Source organism: Poecilia reticulata, linkage group LG10 (genome assembly GCF_000633615.1).
Source record: "Poecilia reticulata strain Guanapo linkage group LG10, Guppy_female_1.0+MT, whole genome shotgun sequence".
NCBI lineage: Eukaryota > Metazoa > Chordata > Actinopteri > Cyprinodontiformes > Poeciliidae > Poecilia > Poecilia reticulata.
This window is the reverse complement of record NC_024340.1, coordinates 32,580,862-32,595,635: the sequence shown is the minus strand read 5'-3', so window position 1 is coordinate 32,595,635 and position 14,774 is coordinate 32,580,862. Positions and strand designations below refer to the sequence as shown.

At 45.0% G+C, this 14,774-nt stretch overlaps 1 protein-coding gene across 4 annotated transcripts in view; it reads left to right on the top strand.

Moving 5' to 3' along the window:
• The first annotated feature begins 5,199 nt into the window (after nucleotides 1-5,199).
• Nucleotides 5,200-14,774, top strand: part of matr3l1.1 (matrin 3-like 1.1) — an 11,967-nt gene continuing 2,392 nt past the window's right edge. Inside the window, exons 1-14 of one of the 4 annotated variants that reach the window (XM_017307122.1) lie at nucleotides 5,200-5,454; nucleotides 7,517-8,404; nucleotides 8,532-8,593; nucleotides 8,696-8,734; nucleotides 10,125-10,201; nucleotides 10,274-10,305; nucleotides 10,394-10,516; nucleotides 10,603-10,728; nucleotides 13,333-13,449; nucleotides 13,544-13,668; nucleotides 13,741-14,000; nucleotides 14,106-14,283; nucleotides 14,361-14,476; nucleotides 14,546-14,643. In XM_017307122.1, the coding sequence (XP_017162611.1) occupies nucleotides 7,526-8,404; nucleotides 8,532-8,593; nucleotides 8,696-8,734; nucleotides 10,125-10,201; nucleotides 10,274-10,305; nucleotides 10,394-10,516; nucleotides 10,603-10,728; nucleotides 13,333-13,449; nucleotides 13,544-13,668; nucleotides 13,741-14,000; nucleotides 14,106-14,283; nucleotides 14,361-14,476; nucleotides 14,546-14,643 (2,232 nt within the window). In that variant the 5' untranslated portion in view covers nucleotides 5,200-5,454; nucleotides 7,517-7,525. Of the gene's footprint in view, nucleotides 5,455-6,111; nucleotides 7,410-7,516; nucleotides 8,405-8,531; nucleotides 8,594-8,695; nucleotides 8,735-10,124; nucleotides 10,202-10,273; nucleotides 10,306-10,393; nucleotides 10,517-10,602; nucleotides 10,729-13,332; nucleotides 13,450-13,543; nucleotides 13,669-13,740; nucleotides 14,001-14,105; nucleotides 14,284-14,360; nucleotides 14,477-14,545; nucleotides 14,644-14,774 lie in introns of those variants that run through there. The other 3 variants (XM_017307123.1, XM_017307124.1, XM_017307125.1) reach the window with 3 other exon arrangements.

Sequence of the window (14,774 nt, the reverse complement as noted above, 5' to 3'; positions counted from 1 at the left end):
AAATAAATTATGAACAGCTGTGTGCTTTGTAATCTGCTCATCATTCATCAATATCAGAATATTCCATCCTATTCTATTGTTATAGCCACTAAGCATATTTATGCTGAACTATGTATTAAAAACATACTTAAATAATACAATTGTTTATAAATGTAGCTTTGATAGATGATTGAATATGGTTTCCAGTAATAAAAAGCGTGTTATGATCGATTAAATGCGCTGATACGTCATTGTGCTGCTAAACMCATAACGCTGAGTGGAGTGGTGGACCGCTCCAAGATGGCCGCCCGCTCCAAGATGGCCGCCCTAAATCTCGTCAGCRACAATAGGMSAGAGCGGCCATGAGGGTCTATCCTTACATTATGTTCTCCCCGCCGTCGCCACATTACCTCTAAACATTTAAATGATAATAATTTAAAATAGCACAACATAATGTTGACAACATCTACAAACAAGACATAAAACATTAAAATGGATACAGTTCTGTTTGTGACATAACCAGATTTGTTAGTTTTGAACTAAAACTGGTTACAGACTTTAAATCAACAGGAAGTGAATCTCAGATCCTCTCAACACTTTAAACTAAAGAGGTTCTTACATTTCCATCCAAAGCTGCTCTGGTTTCTGCTGCCCTGCAGGCTCTTAAAGGTGTCGGTGCAAATCCTTTTCAATACTTAAAAATATGTTTTGAAAGGTTATAAAATTGGGAAAGTAAAATAAATCAAATTTAGCCAAAATGTGACTGATGGAATCTGAAATAAAACCTTTAAGGTCTGATGACAGAGAGCCGCTAATGTTGGAGTTTACTGGTCTGAGAGCAGCAGAGGCTCCGTGGGAGGAATGAGACGATTCAAGAACATTAAAGTAAATTCATGAATTGATTAAATCTCTGCACAGTGGAGTCTTAGACAGTTTCTGATCATTTTATAACAGTTTCTAACAGTTTTGCTGATTTTATCAAGATGGCCTCTAAAATTTAACTGAGCATCCAAAATAATTCCTGAATCTTTTTCTTGTGATTCTATTCAACAGGATCCACTGATCTGGGTAACAAGGTCTGTAATGTAATGACGTTTTCTTTATTGTTCTCTAAAATAAATCTGGGAGGGCTAATAAAATGTTAGCATGAAGCTAAAACAGCCAGAATACCAAGCTAAGCGTCTTTGTGCAGACCACGCACATCCTGGACACTATAACAACATTAATACATTTTAAACAGGAATAAACCATTAAAGTGGCTGCAGTGATGATCCACAACACAGTTTATTAAAGCTAATATTAGTTTCTCTGGGATAACAATTTAGTATCTGCAAAAGAATAAAACATGTTTTAATATCCAATAAGCCACTTTAAACAACATGTAGCAAAATAAATCAGTCTGATCATAACAGTAATAATAATAATATTTCATGGTGAAACGTGATTAAACCACAGGAGAAACATTCAGGAGAGCATTTATTGTATAACACCATGAACGTGATGTGGAGCCGTGAAGCTCCGCAGGTCGTTTCGTTTCACCGCAGCCATAACAACATGTCAGTTATCAGGAATGAAACGGCTCAGATGAAAACAAGCAGCTGATGATTCAGGGACAACAAAGAAACATTTTCCTGCATCAAACGGTGAAAACACAGAAACACAGCAGAGGAAATATGATCCAATAACTAATCCATCATTTCTCCGATGTGATGAAGGAGAAGAAGAAAAGTCCTGATGATTTTAACACCATGAATGACGGAGATTCAGACGAACCTTCAGCAGGAAGTTTCACTTTAATTCACTGCAGGATTTAACGTCTCCAGTTGTTTCTACTGTAAAAATTTATTTCTACTGTAAAGAGGAAAAATACAAAGTTACATTTATTCCAACTAACGCAGGAGTGATGAAATGTTTTTACTGGATATGAATGTTTCAGCAGTTTTTCTCCTGCTGGCATTTTAAAAACTTGATTAACCTGATGAAGATGATGATGATGAAGATGATGATGAAGATGATGATGAAGATGATGAAGATGAAGATGATGATGAAGATGATGATGATGAAGATGATGATGATGATGAAGATGATGATGAAGATGAGACTGATTTCTGGTTATTTACCAGCTTACAGAATTTACAGAAAAACAGCTTTTTATTAATCATTATCAAAACAAACTGTTAGTTTTCCACCAGTTACGTTTTGCAGCGGGCTGCAGCGCCCCCTGCTGCGCGCTGCCTGTATTTACCTGATGCGTTTTTAGTTTATTTCCGACAGATCGGCTGAAAATGTCAATACAGTAAAATATTTGTTAGATGAAAAGAGTTTTGACCTAAATGTTTGGGAGTTATAGAATATTTTGTGGTGAATTTTTGAATATTGTTGTTAAAAAAGCATGAAGATAAAAATATTTACACAGAAACGAAGAAACTGGTTTAAACGGGTTATTTTATGCTCCTTTTTAAAAATATATTTGAACTAAATATAGTTTATTTCCTTTTTAATCGATGATATTTAAAGAGTTTGAGTTTCTTTCTGAAGTTGTTCATTTTACTGTCGACTTTAAAAACTTTGAATTTCCTTTGCTTACATTTTAACCAGACGGATTTTTAAAGCATTTTTAAATCTTATATTTTTATTCCAACAATAATTTCACCTCTTCCAGATTAAATGTTTTTTGTATTAAATTTAATCTGTAAAATCAGTAGATATAATTATCTTCTCCACATAATCGATTTCCGTTTTGTGCCATTTTTGCAGATGAATCTTTAAGGTCATTTTATTTATTTACAACAAAACGATTCAATAATAATAAGTACCAATAATTACATGAATTAGAGGAAATACGAACAAAATCTCAAAAGAAAAGGTTTATGATTAAATGCATCAGATTTTCTTATATAAATCACATTTTGATTTGAGGCATTTTTTCACTTCCTGACGTTTCCAATCAACACAGAACAAAGAAAACCGCGGAGCGATCACACAGCGCCACCTGCTGGCGAGGAAAGCTGCTTCATGTGTCAGAAGGCAAAGAGAAAAGATCAGCTCAGGGCGAAAAGCTTCACATTCAGCACAGACATCAGGTTTGGAAAGGATGAAACCTTTCTCCAATACCATCTGAAAGGTGTGGCAGGCTTTTTTGTGCAGGCTCATGGGGTGTGAATACATTTGCATGTTATTGGTGACGCAGCTGGAAAACCGCAGGAGCAAAATGAAACGTTTGCTTCTGTCTTTATTAAACGGATGATTATTTTTCTACAGCAACATTTCAGCCTTTTTTAATGTTTTAAGTTTTAAATATTTTGTTATAACACTGACATGTTTAACAATAAGAAATTAATCATGTTCAACCTGTTCAGGATTGGATACATTAATAATTACATGTGTTTTTTTCACCATCTCTGAATGTTTTCCACCTGTTATGAACATTTACTTTATTAAACATTTAGAAAAATAATGACTTCTTCTTAGAAAGAGTCCATTTTACTATATAATAAGTTTTATTCTTGAAATTTTAACATCATGAAGTTATGAATCATTTATGTCTGTATTGTGAAGAAAAAACAGTTTTTTACTCATTATTACTGACAGCATTGAAAATATTGGTAATTTAAAAAACTTATATCAATATTTGCATTTATTGGTCTTTGATTCCCAACATGGCTCAGAAAAATTCACAGGATTTAAAGTTTCTGTAACAATATTTAATAAAAACATGTGGAATGGAACATCACAGGGTGGGAATCAAAGTGTTTGGTTCTAAACTCTGACGCAGGATTGGCCCAGTCAAAGTACAGGCAGAGTGTTTGTCCTGGTTCTATTTGGGAAAACAGGTGAAATTCCTGTAGTGGATTTTCCAGGACAGGAACTCGTTGTTCCCCTCAGGAGTCAATGGGGGAAACTAGTGAAATGAAAACAGACAAATAGCATCTGATAAAACCTCAGACTGCAGCTCGATTCCATCATCTGAAATGTTTTTATTTGACTTAAAATTATTACTTTTCACCCTAATTTCCACCTTATTTGGTTCATAACAGGGTGGAACTTTTCTAACTAATCTGCCTGAAGCTCTTCATGTGGTCGACATTTAGCTAGTTAACCTTCAACAGGATAACTAACCTTTAATGACTAAATATAATATTAGGTTTTTTAAATTCTGCTGAATAAACATTTTCCACAATCTTTCCTAACAGGTGGAACTTTAAGCTTTACAGGTTTTACATGTTTAAATTAATAAAAAGTACAGAGACGGTGACAGTTGAAGCTACTTTGTTTTCCATGGTTGAATTTACTTTATGTCACTTACATTAAATGGTTTTTATGGAATTTAGACGTTTTGAAGGCAGAAATGAATCATAACAGGGTGGAAAGTTACTGGGACATGAATAATATGAAGAAAATATCAAATGAGAAAATAGTTTCAACAGATTCAGTTGCATATTAAAATATTTAGTCCAGTCAATCAACTTATTGAAGAAAAACATAAATATATATATATTATAGTCTAAACGTCATGAGGAAGTCTGTCTGGGGACATGACCTGAACATGTCCGTCAACAAAAAGGTTTAAAGAACAAAATAATATTTAAAAGGCTTTTCATTTATATTGAATAATGACAAACATCTAAATGTATCATGAAAATACTTTGTTGTAAATATTTGGCACATTTTACAAAAAATAATTGTAAGCAAAACATGGGGACATGAAATGTTGCCGCAAGAAAAGAATCACCCAAAAACATTAATAAGAATAAAAATATCATTATTTTGTTTTAGAATATTAATACACCTGTGAATTGTGTTATTATTATTTAATCATTTATAGTTTTTTCCACATTACATTATTTCCTTTAAACAGATCAAACTCTGGTGTGGATGCAACCTGCCTCATCACCATGACAACACCATCCTTACAGTGAAGCACAGTGGTGGCAGCATCATGCTATGGGGTGTGTAGCAGCAGGAAGTGGCAGCAGGAAGACAGGATGGGGGAAAGACGAACACAGAGGTGCCAGACGAACCATATAACCAAATTACCTTGAAAAAGTCAAATTCTTACTTTGTTTCTCAATGTGGACAAATAATCTGGCTCAGATTATTAAACAATTATGGGTCTTTCTCTTTTTGACCCTAAGGATCCTGCATAACAACCACAAGACATTAAAAAGTCTCCCGTTTTTTGATAATTCAGTGGTTCTTCCTGGCATCTGGCTGTGAAAGAGAAAACTCCGTGTTTGGTGCCAAAGCTCTTCTTGTAGTGATTCTCTCTTACAGCAGGTGGCAGTAATGCGCCACAGTGCGGTTTATAACGGTCCATTAACCATCAGTAGAAGAAGATGCTGTGCTAACAACGTCTCCCAGTCGGCTCGTCTGTTCTTCGGATTTTTCCGTTATTAACTAATATTTTTGTATTAAAGTGAGAGTTTTGCCAAATAGGCCGGTGTTCCATCTGAAAGTGTCTCCAGTTTATCTGAGGTGAGTTTTCCTGTCCGCTGTTAGCTAAGGAGCTAACTGCTGTGCTAGAAGCTAACTGGTTGAAAATCACAGATAAACACTAAACTTAGGATTCTGAACTGGTTCTGTTCTGGTTCTGTCTGATATCTGACAGAAATAATCATCTTAAAGCTTCTGTATTACAGCTTTAGACAGACAGCGTAAAGGCTAAACGGTTCCGGTTCGGTTGGACATATTCAAGCGAACCTGAAGAGAGAAAAATGAGAATTTGAGTTAAATCAGTTTATGGTTCTGCTCAAGTTCCCTAGAAACGGTATTTGGACCAATATTGTGCTGAATGAATGTCGGCGGTTTTCATTTAAAATTCAGAAACATTTTATATAAAAAGTAGACATTTCTATGGGATTAGATGAGGCTAATTGGTTCTGGTTCTGCTCAGCTGAAGATCCCAGTTTATCCAGCAAAATCCAATTTTAAGGAAAAAATAATTCATTTTTCAATCCTCGTAAATTTTTGCTCATTTTGTAGAAATAATTATTTTAAAATATTTTTTCAGCTGAATGCTCTATTTAAATAAATAATTTCAATCTTTTTTTTTTACAATTCAATGTAAACATATTTAAAAAAAAACAAACATATAAAACATACCTTCTGGAATTTCAAATTTATGATAGTTTAAGTGATTACATTATATCAGGTTTATAAACGTAGTTGCACAGAAATGTGAATGTTTTTAAATGATTTTATTTGACAGCGTTAGGAGTTTTAGGATTAGTAACATTTGCCTCTGGTGTCCCGCAGGGAAGGAGAAACATTTATTTTAGATTCCCTTTCAATAAGTTAACAAATACTCCCTGGTCTTTACTGTCACAAATGTCCATTTAAAATGTCATATCCACATTTAAAGATCCTGAAAACGGATTGAAAATAGATTTATTCCCTGCATTTATGTCTGTTTGTGTAAAGTTGGGATGAATTTCATGAAAACCCTTCAGACCAACACACAGACATCAGAACAGATGATTTTATTACCGTGTAATAGTTCAAATCGTTTGCTTCTTACTGGAAGTCTGTTTTCATCTTAGACGGGATGGAAACGGAGGAAACCCTTTGGCCTGTTTGGCTTGTGATGCATTTCTGTCCTAAAGCTGAAACCTTCAGATATCACAACCATCAGGAACCTTCTGGGAGACGTTCAGTTGCACCACAGGAGCTGACCAGTCAGTGAGGCAGTTTAAAGTTTCTTCATTTCTGGGTATTTTATAAAAACTCCTCAGGCTGAAAACTCTAAATGATTCTGGTTCAGCAGCAGAGCCTTCACCGTGCGGTCGGGAAAATTCAAACTTCACAACCGTCGTCATCTTGGGAGACTTTTCTGGACTTCCATATAAATACTGAAGTGTTCATGAAATGTGCCGTTCAGCCATCTTTGTTTCTGGGGACAGAAGGAAGCATTGCTGCTGTTTGACGAAGATCTTCTGCTTTAGCTCCAGCTCTTCCCTTTGTCCTTGAAAAAACACGTCCAGCTGTCTCTGGGGACAGGAGTGTCCCACTGAAGACGGGCTTGTTGTCTTACGTGGAGGTTCTGGATCGGTAAACGGACCGAACACCAGAGTCGCCGGTTCAGTGGGCAGCGTGGGAAGTGCTTTGCCTCGGGACGCATTGACAAGTGACAGGAAGCTGGAATCGAACCCACAACTTTCTGATTACAAGATGGCTACCCACTGGAGCCACAGAACCCGGACGATCAGAACCCAAACTGGTTCTGGAGGTAAGAGTGACTTTGGGTCGTCAGGCTGCGGAGAACCGGACCGAAGCTTGGTTGGTCCTCTCATGCTTCATCAGATCTTGGCCACGCTTTGCCTCCCTCCCTTCCCAGAATGCACCTGTGATGGGTGGAGCTTCCTGCTGTCAGCGTTCAGGTTTTCCTTCCTGTGTTTCAGGAGGAGCAGGAAGTGTTTTGGTTCTGTCTGCAGGTAAAGGTAGAGGGCCCGTCTGGACCGCCCCCCTGTGTTGTCTCCCTCAGCTCGCTCGCCCCCAGCTTCACTCTCTCTCTCTGTCTCCTGACCTGGTCTCTCCACAGGCGTCCGCCATGTTCCCGTTCCGTCAGCCGTCTGACTCGGACCTGCGGCCCGACCCTCGGCGCTACGGCTCTGGAGCGGAGCGGGACTTTTTCCGCCCCACGCAGGAGTCTTTGTTGCCGGGCCCCGCCCCCCAGGACGGCGTCCTGAGCCTGCTGAGCAGCTGCGGCCTGGAGCCGGAGGACCTGTCGGTGCTGGCCAAGCTTCCTGAGGACATCCTGACCGTCGAGTCTCTTCCTCAGATCCTCAAGCAGATCAAAGGCCAGAAGGCTCCGCCCCCCGGCGGCCCCCCCCGGCAGGAGGAGCCGTTCCACCTGGGGACCACCAAGCCTTTACCTGCCAGGCCCCCCTCTCCGCCGCCCCCCTCCTCCTCATACAAGGCCTTTAGCCCCGCCCCCAGAGACTGGGAGCAGCTCCGCCGCCAGCCGGTCCAGTACCCGCTGCACCTGCTCTCCTCCTTGCCCCGGCCGGACCGCTGGCCGGGCCAGCGGGCCTCCGGGTCGGGCAGGTCCCCCCCGCCACCGTCCTCTAAATCCACCAGGCGGGCCGTGGACCAGGACCTCAGGCCACGCCCCCCCGTCTACGGTAAGGACGGTTCCTCTTTCGGTGGGTCAGCGGGCAGAACCCGTCCTTCCCGTTTCTCCGGATCAGGCAATTTCAGGACGGCTCCTCCTCTTGATGAGCGCCGCCGCGACTCCAGGCCGTCCTTCAGCAGCCACGTCCCGGACCGGGCCCGCCACCCGGCACCGACCCGGGCCCTGAACCGGGCCCGTGACACGGCCTCCGGCGCCATGCCCTCTAAGAAACAAGCTCTGGACTTCCACGGAACGTCGCCGCCGGCGTTCCCGTACTCGTGCTCGCTGTGTGACATCGCCGTTCTGTCAGAGAAGGTAAGTTCACCTGTCTTCCTGCAGGCCGGGACAGCAGGTGAGTGGGGTGGCGGGGTCACTGGAGGGTCATGGGAAGAGACGGGGCAACTGAGATGGCCGGTGACCTCACTTCCTGTTTGTGTTTCAGGTTTGGATTCAGCACGTCAACACGACTGGACACGCAGATGGGCAGCTCAACCTGCTGCAGCGGTGAGGAACACACACCTGGTCTCACACACACCTGGTCTCACACACCTGGTCTCACACACACCTGGTTGGTCTCCCTCTGAAGCTGTCCCTTTGTCTCTGCAGGTTTCCACGCTGGGACTGTCACCTGGAAAGCGCTGGAAGGTCAGTGACTTTCATTACATATATCAGATCCAGATCCATTCTTCTGATCCAGTCCTGAGTTTCCTTCCCAGGGATTCAGTATCTGTTAGTTGGGCTTCTGGGGGTCAGAACAGAACCATGAACATCGATCACCTGGGGTCGGGTCGGGGGCAGCAGCCCTGGTAGGGAGGCCCAGACTTCTCCCTCCAGGGCGAGACACTGACCCCCTGCTGGTGCTGGTCAGAGGCCCCAGGAGGCGCATGGCAGCTTTGTCTGTCAGACTGATCCAGGGCAGATATGGCTACTGTACAGTAGCTTGCCAACATCAGCATGTGAATGACTGAATAGGTTGTGAATCATTTTGGGCTACTCTGGCCTTGATGAGGCTCTATAGGAGTACAAGCCATCCAGCATTTAACCGGCCAGGATGACCGAGCTTCTCTCTCTAAGGGAGAGCCCAGCCACCCTGTGGAGGAGGAAACCCATTTTGGCCGCTTGTACCCGGGATCTGGTCGGTCATGACCCAAAGCTCATGACCATAGATGAGGGTGGGAACGTAGATCGACCGGTAAATCGAGAGCTTCGCTTTTTGGCTCAGCTCTCTCTTCACCACGACGGACCGGTACAGCGCCCGCTTCACGGCAGACGCTGCCCCAATCCGCCTGTCCATCTCCCTTCTTCCCTCATTCGTGAACAAGATCCCCAGATACTTAAACTCCTCCACTTGAGGCAGGACGACCCCCCTGACCCGGAGAAGGCACTCTACCCTTTTCCGGCTCAAGACCATGGCCTCGGATTTGGAGACACTGAGCCTCATCCCGGCTGCGAACCGCTCCAGTGAGAGCTGCAGATCACGTTCCGATGAAGCCAACAGGACCACATCATCCGCAAAAAGCAGAGATGAGATCCTAAGGCCACCAAAACGGATCAACACCTCGGCTGGTCAGAGATTCTGTCCATGAAGGTAATGAACAGAATCGGTGACAAAGGGCAGCCTTGGCAGAGTCCAACTCTCACCGGAAACGAGCCCGACTTACTGCCGTACTGAGCGCCGACGCCGCTAGTGGCGACGGTAGTAGGAGTTTGTCCCGCAGTTGGTGCAGGGTTGATGGTTGATCTGTCCTCTTCTGTTGTGTCCTTGGGCAAGACACTTCACTCAGCTTGCCTGCTGGTTGCTGCTGGTTGTGGTCAGAGCGTCCAGCAGGTGGCGCTGGCGCTTGGCAGCCTGGGTACGGTCAGTGTGAAGAGCTTTGGAGTCCTCTGTATTTGATAAACACTTGCAGAGGGTCCACCACCCAGGGTCAGAGGTCAGATTATCTGGATGCATCACAGTGTGATCAGTGTGGGCCTGAAGCTGTACCGGGTCAGGTCGCATCAGAACCTGTTAACTTGATGATTTCTGTTGCCAAAGGGACGAGAACCAATCAAACCAAAGGAAAGATGGAGCAAATCCCGCCCCGCCGCCCCCCAGACCCAATCAGAACCGAGGTAAGTCCTCCCAGCGGAGATGACTCTGGTTCTGGTCCGTGATGAAGGTTCTGACGGGTCGATTGTGTTCAGCAGATCCACAGACGCCCAAGAAGCAGCAGAAGGTGAGAAGGTTCTGCTCGGGTCATCAGGAGGCTGCAGCTGGGCCTCACTGTGTGTGTGTGTGTGTGTGTGTGTGTGTGTGTGTGTCAGGCGTCGGATAAAGGGAAGGTGGTGTGTGCCAAGTTCCCTCCTCAGGCTGAGGACGAGGCGTCTCTGAGGAAACTCATCGAGCCGTTTGGAAAGGTCGGAAAAATCCTCATGTTTCCGTCTCTGGTGAGTCTTCATCTCTCTCTCTCTCTCTCTCTCTCTCTCTCTCATCCCAGCCCCGGTGGGGGCCTAACGACCGCTGTGCCCCTCAGGCCTTCGTGGAAATGGGCTCCTCCGATCAGGCCAAGGACCTGGTGAAGTTCTACAGCAGTTCTGACCCAGAAGCCAGGAAGGTGAAAGTGGAGTTCAACATCTCCAACGCCTTCAGCTTCCTACAGGTACAACACCTGAGAACACACACCTGGAGCGACCGACCGGGTTCTGACCCAGAGTTAAACAGAACCGTGCTGGAGGCTGTGAAGAACTGAATCAGAGCCAAACTTAACAGATTCATCTTGGTTTCCATGCAAACGGATCTGGGATCTTATTATTGTGTAAATGCTAATGTTAGCATTAGCAACAATTAGCATGCCATCTAAATTGGATGTTAAAGCTAAAACTTAATGGAGTGAATGGAGGAAGTTAATGATGGTCAACATGCTACTGATAGTGTTAGCTCATTTTAGCTGTAGCAAGACTGTTTGCGTAATGAGTGTGTTGCCAGGGTTTCCCCCAGTGTATTATAAGCCTGGCGGCCCGCCATGCTTCACTAGCCCCGCCACCAGGCTAAGCGTTGCTTGTTTACGTTTCTCGGGGGGTGAAAAAAATTTATATATATATTTTTTTAAAGTCGGTCTGTAAAGAAGCGTCTCTTTATCTCTTAGCAGTTCACTAGCTGAGCAGATTTATTCCTAAAGGATAGGTTTATAATAGTTTATGCATTTAAAGCCGGCAGCAGACCAATCACAGCTGGAGCCTCTGTGCTTTGCCTCGAACGCTGCCGCCTCCTTTCACTCAAACTGGACACAGGCTGACCTGTATGGATATTTACATAAACCTACTGTGAGGAATTATGATCTTTTGGAGAACTCTATGTAAGAGTCTAAAACCCGCCGCGTTAGCTCTGGTTGCAGCTCAAAGTGAACCGCAGGAATAACTTGTAGGGAATTCAGAGGTGCGTTGTGGTGAGAATGATTTATCTTTGTGAACGAACAATTATACCAAACCAACTTTATTTATAAAACCCTTTACAAACAACCACAGCTGATACAAAGTGCTGTACATTAAAACACAACATAACAATAAGAAACAACTTTTACAGTTTAAAAACAAAAACATACAATTTAAAACTAGATCCTGCTGTAAACTAGATCCCCACGTAAAATAGATGGTTTAAGACGAGCTTTAAAGTGGACAGTGAAGGGGCGTCTCTGACCTGCCAAGGCAAGTCGGTCCATAACTTTGGGCCCAGGACAGAGAAGCTCTGACCCTCTGAGCCTCCTGGACCTCTGGACCTCCAGGAGCAGCTGGACCTGAGAGACTGATGGGGCCCGTAGGGGTGAAGAAGCTCAGAGGTCAGCCGGGCCAAGATTATGTAGTGATTTAAAAACAAACATAAGAATTTTAAAATGAATCCTAAAATATACAGGCAGCCAGTGAAGTGAGGCCAGGTCAGGGGTCAGGGGTCACATGCTCCCTCTTTCCAGTTCCTGTTCAAAGTGGTGCAGCAGCATCTGAACCAGCTGCAGCGACTGACTGACTCCCAGATGAAGGGAGTCACATTAATCCAACCGAGTGGAAATAAAAGCCTGGATCATGTTTCAACATGGAAAGAAAAGATTTCACTGACGCCCATCGCCTTAAAGGATAAAAGCTGGACTTAACCACGGCTCTGATCTGGCTGTCCAGTTTAAAATCACCTTAAAACCAAGATCTGTAATAACAGATCAGTCATCAGCATAACAATGAAATGAGATCCATTGTTTCCTGAGGATGGAACCCAGAGGCAGTAAATACAGAGAGAAAAGCAGAGGGCCCAGAACTGAGCCCTGCGGGACACCATAAGGCATTGAAGCAGCAGATGATTCAGAGTCACTAATATTCACTGAAATGGTTCTCTCCTCCAGGTAAAACCTGAACCATCTAAGAACAGTGCCATCAATACCTACAACGTGATGAAATTATTAAAATGTGGTGGTCTACAGTATCAAAGGCAGCAGTTTGGTCACGTAGGATCAGAACAACATGGTGACCAGAATCATGTTGTCGTTTACCGGGGGCCGGTAAACGACAGCGCAGAAAACTGGGTTTTCTGTCTCATCTCAAATAAACTAAACTCTGAAGCCCTGATGGAGCCGCTGACAGAATGTGGATTAAACAGAAGAGCAAATCTGTTGTTTTTAGGCTAGTTGTGGGTTTAATAGCATTTCACTGGACATGTTTTCCCGTAGCACATAATTCCACAATAATACTTTTACATTTCCTGTCAACTTAACATCTTTTAATACAAAAACACGGTGGACCGCTGGGCTCAGCAAGTTTTCTGGGGGAAACCCTGGGTTGATGCTCATCTACATCATCATCCTAACATAATAGCTAAACATTAGCATTTAAGCTAATTTTAGCCTAGCTGGAGTAAGTCAGTGACGGGTAACATTGCTACATTTGAGCTCATTTTAACCTTAAAGCTAAAATGAACACATTTGATGGCTTTGGCTAATGTTAATAAGCACACTACTGCTAGCCTACATGCTATCATTAGTGCTTTGGCTAGCTTTAGCTCCTTAGCTTATTGTAGCATAAACACTGCTGCTAGCACGCTAGAAGGAGCAACTTTATTAAACCTGGTAGTTGGCGACCCATGACCTTTAGCATGTTAGCTGAAGGTTAGGTGGCTCAGAGTTCCTGGGTTCTGGAACCAGAACCTCCTGGTGGACTGGGAGGAGCCGTAGAGGTCTGAGCGGTTTGGGCCAGCTGGTTCTGATGGTTCTGTGTCTCCTCAGAGTTCCCAGGTGGTGAGCTTCACTCCGGCGCCGAGCGGCGAGGACGGCCGGTCCGATCTGCTCAGCATCGCCAAGCGCTTCGGGGAGCCGCTCTACACGCTCTTCCTGCCCTCCAAGGTGAGTTCTGGCCCACCGGGTCTGGGTTCTGAAGAGCGTTTCCGTCCAGACCGGCGGCAGGGCTCGGTTCCGACGGGTTCTGGTTCTGATCCAGGCCTTCGTGGAGATGAAGCTGTCGGCTGAGGCCCAGAAGCTGGTGGACTACTACTCGGCCAGCGCGCTGCGGATCAACGGCGCCACCATCCAGGTGGCCTTCTCCTCCGAGTACCGGACCCTGCTGTGAGTAGAACCCGCCCACGGCCGGTTCTGGTACCGGCTCGCCCTCGCCAACCGTCTGGTTCTGCTCCACAGTCGGGTTCCGTCGGCCCAGAAGTACGAAGACGAGTCGGCCAAGACCAAGGAGCCCAACAGAACCCGACGGGCCAGGACCCGGTCCAGGTCCAGAGACCGGTCCGGGGGAGGGCGGCGGAGACGGAGCGGTTCTGGAGACAGGAAGAGACCAGAGACCAGAACCAGAACCCGGTCCAGGTCCAGAGAACGGCACGAAACCAGTTTCCCCGGGCAGAACCAGAACCAGATGGAGGGGAAGCCCAAAGAACCACAGAACTCAGGTAAGCAACCAGAACCAGTAACGCCTGGGCCTTCATCCTGGTTACCATAGCAACCATCAGAGCGGGCCAAACATCCCATAACGGAGGACAGAACCTCTCCTTCAGGATCAGGTTCTGACCGGTTCTGGTCCTCCGGTCCGGTCCAGTCGGAGCGTCATGCTGCGACTCTCTGCCCAGAGTCCAGATCAGCTGCTGAACCTCAGAGGGATGAAGGTGGTGATGATGATGATGAAGTCCATCCAGCGGCTGAGGAAGAGGAGGACCAGCTGGGGGATGAAGATCAGTGAGTCGGGTCCGATCGGCAGCAGAACTCTGCCGGACCGCCGAGCGTCTCCTGACCCAAAGTTCTGCCGTTTCCAGGTCTGACAGCGACATCGAGGGCATGGAGGTCATCGCCGAGGACGGACAGAACCTGGACGAGGACGAGGAGGACGAGGACGACGACGAAGAGCAGAAACCAGAACCACCTGGAGCAGGTCGGACCTGGACCTCTAAAGGGAAAGTTCTCTGGAGGGAAAAACTGAGATCAGGAAATGATTTTCCAGATGGAGGAGAGCTGGAGAAGACCGGAGCTGAGGAAGAGGAGGAGATGATGAAGGAGGAGGAAGAGGAGCAGCAGAAACCTGCAACTGAGGAAGAGGAGGTAAAACACCTGCTGGTTCTGGTTCTGTTGGGCCAGAATCACATGTGGGGTTCCCCAAGGCTCAATCCAGGGATACCTCCTGTTCAACAGATGAGTTACCATGGCAACACAGTTGAGCTCTACATCACCAG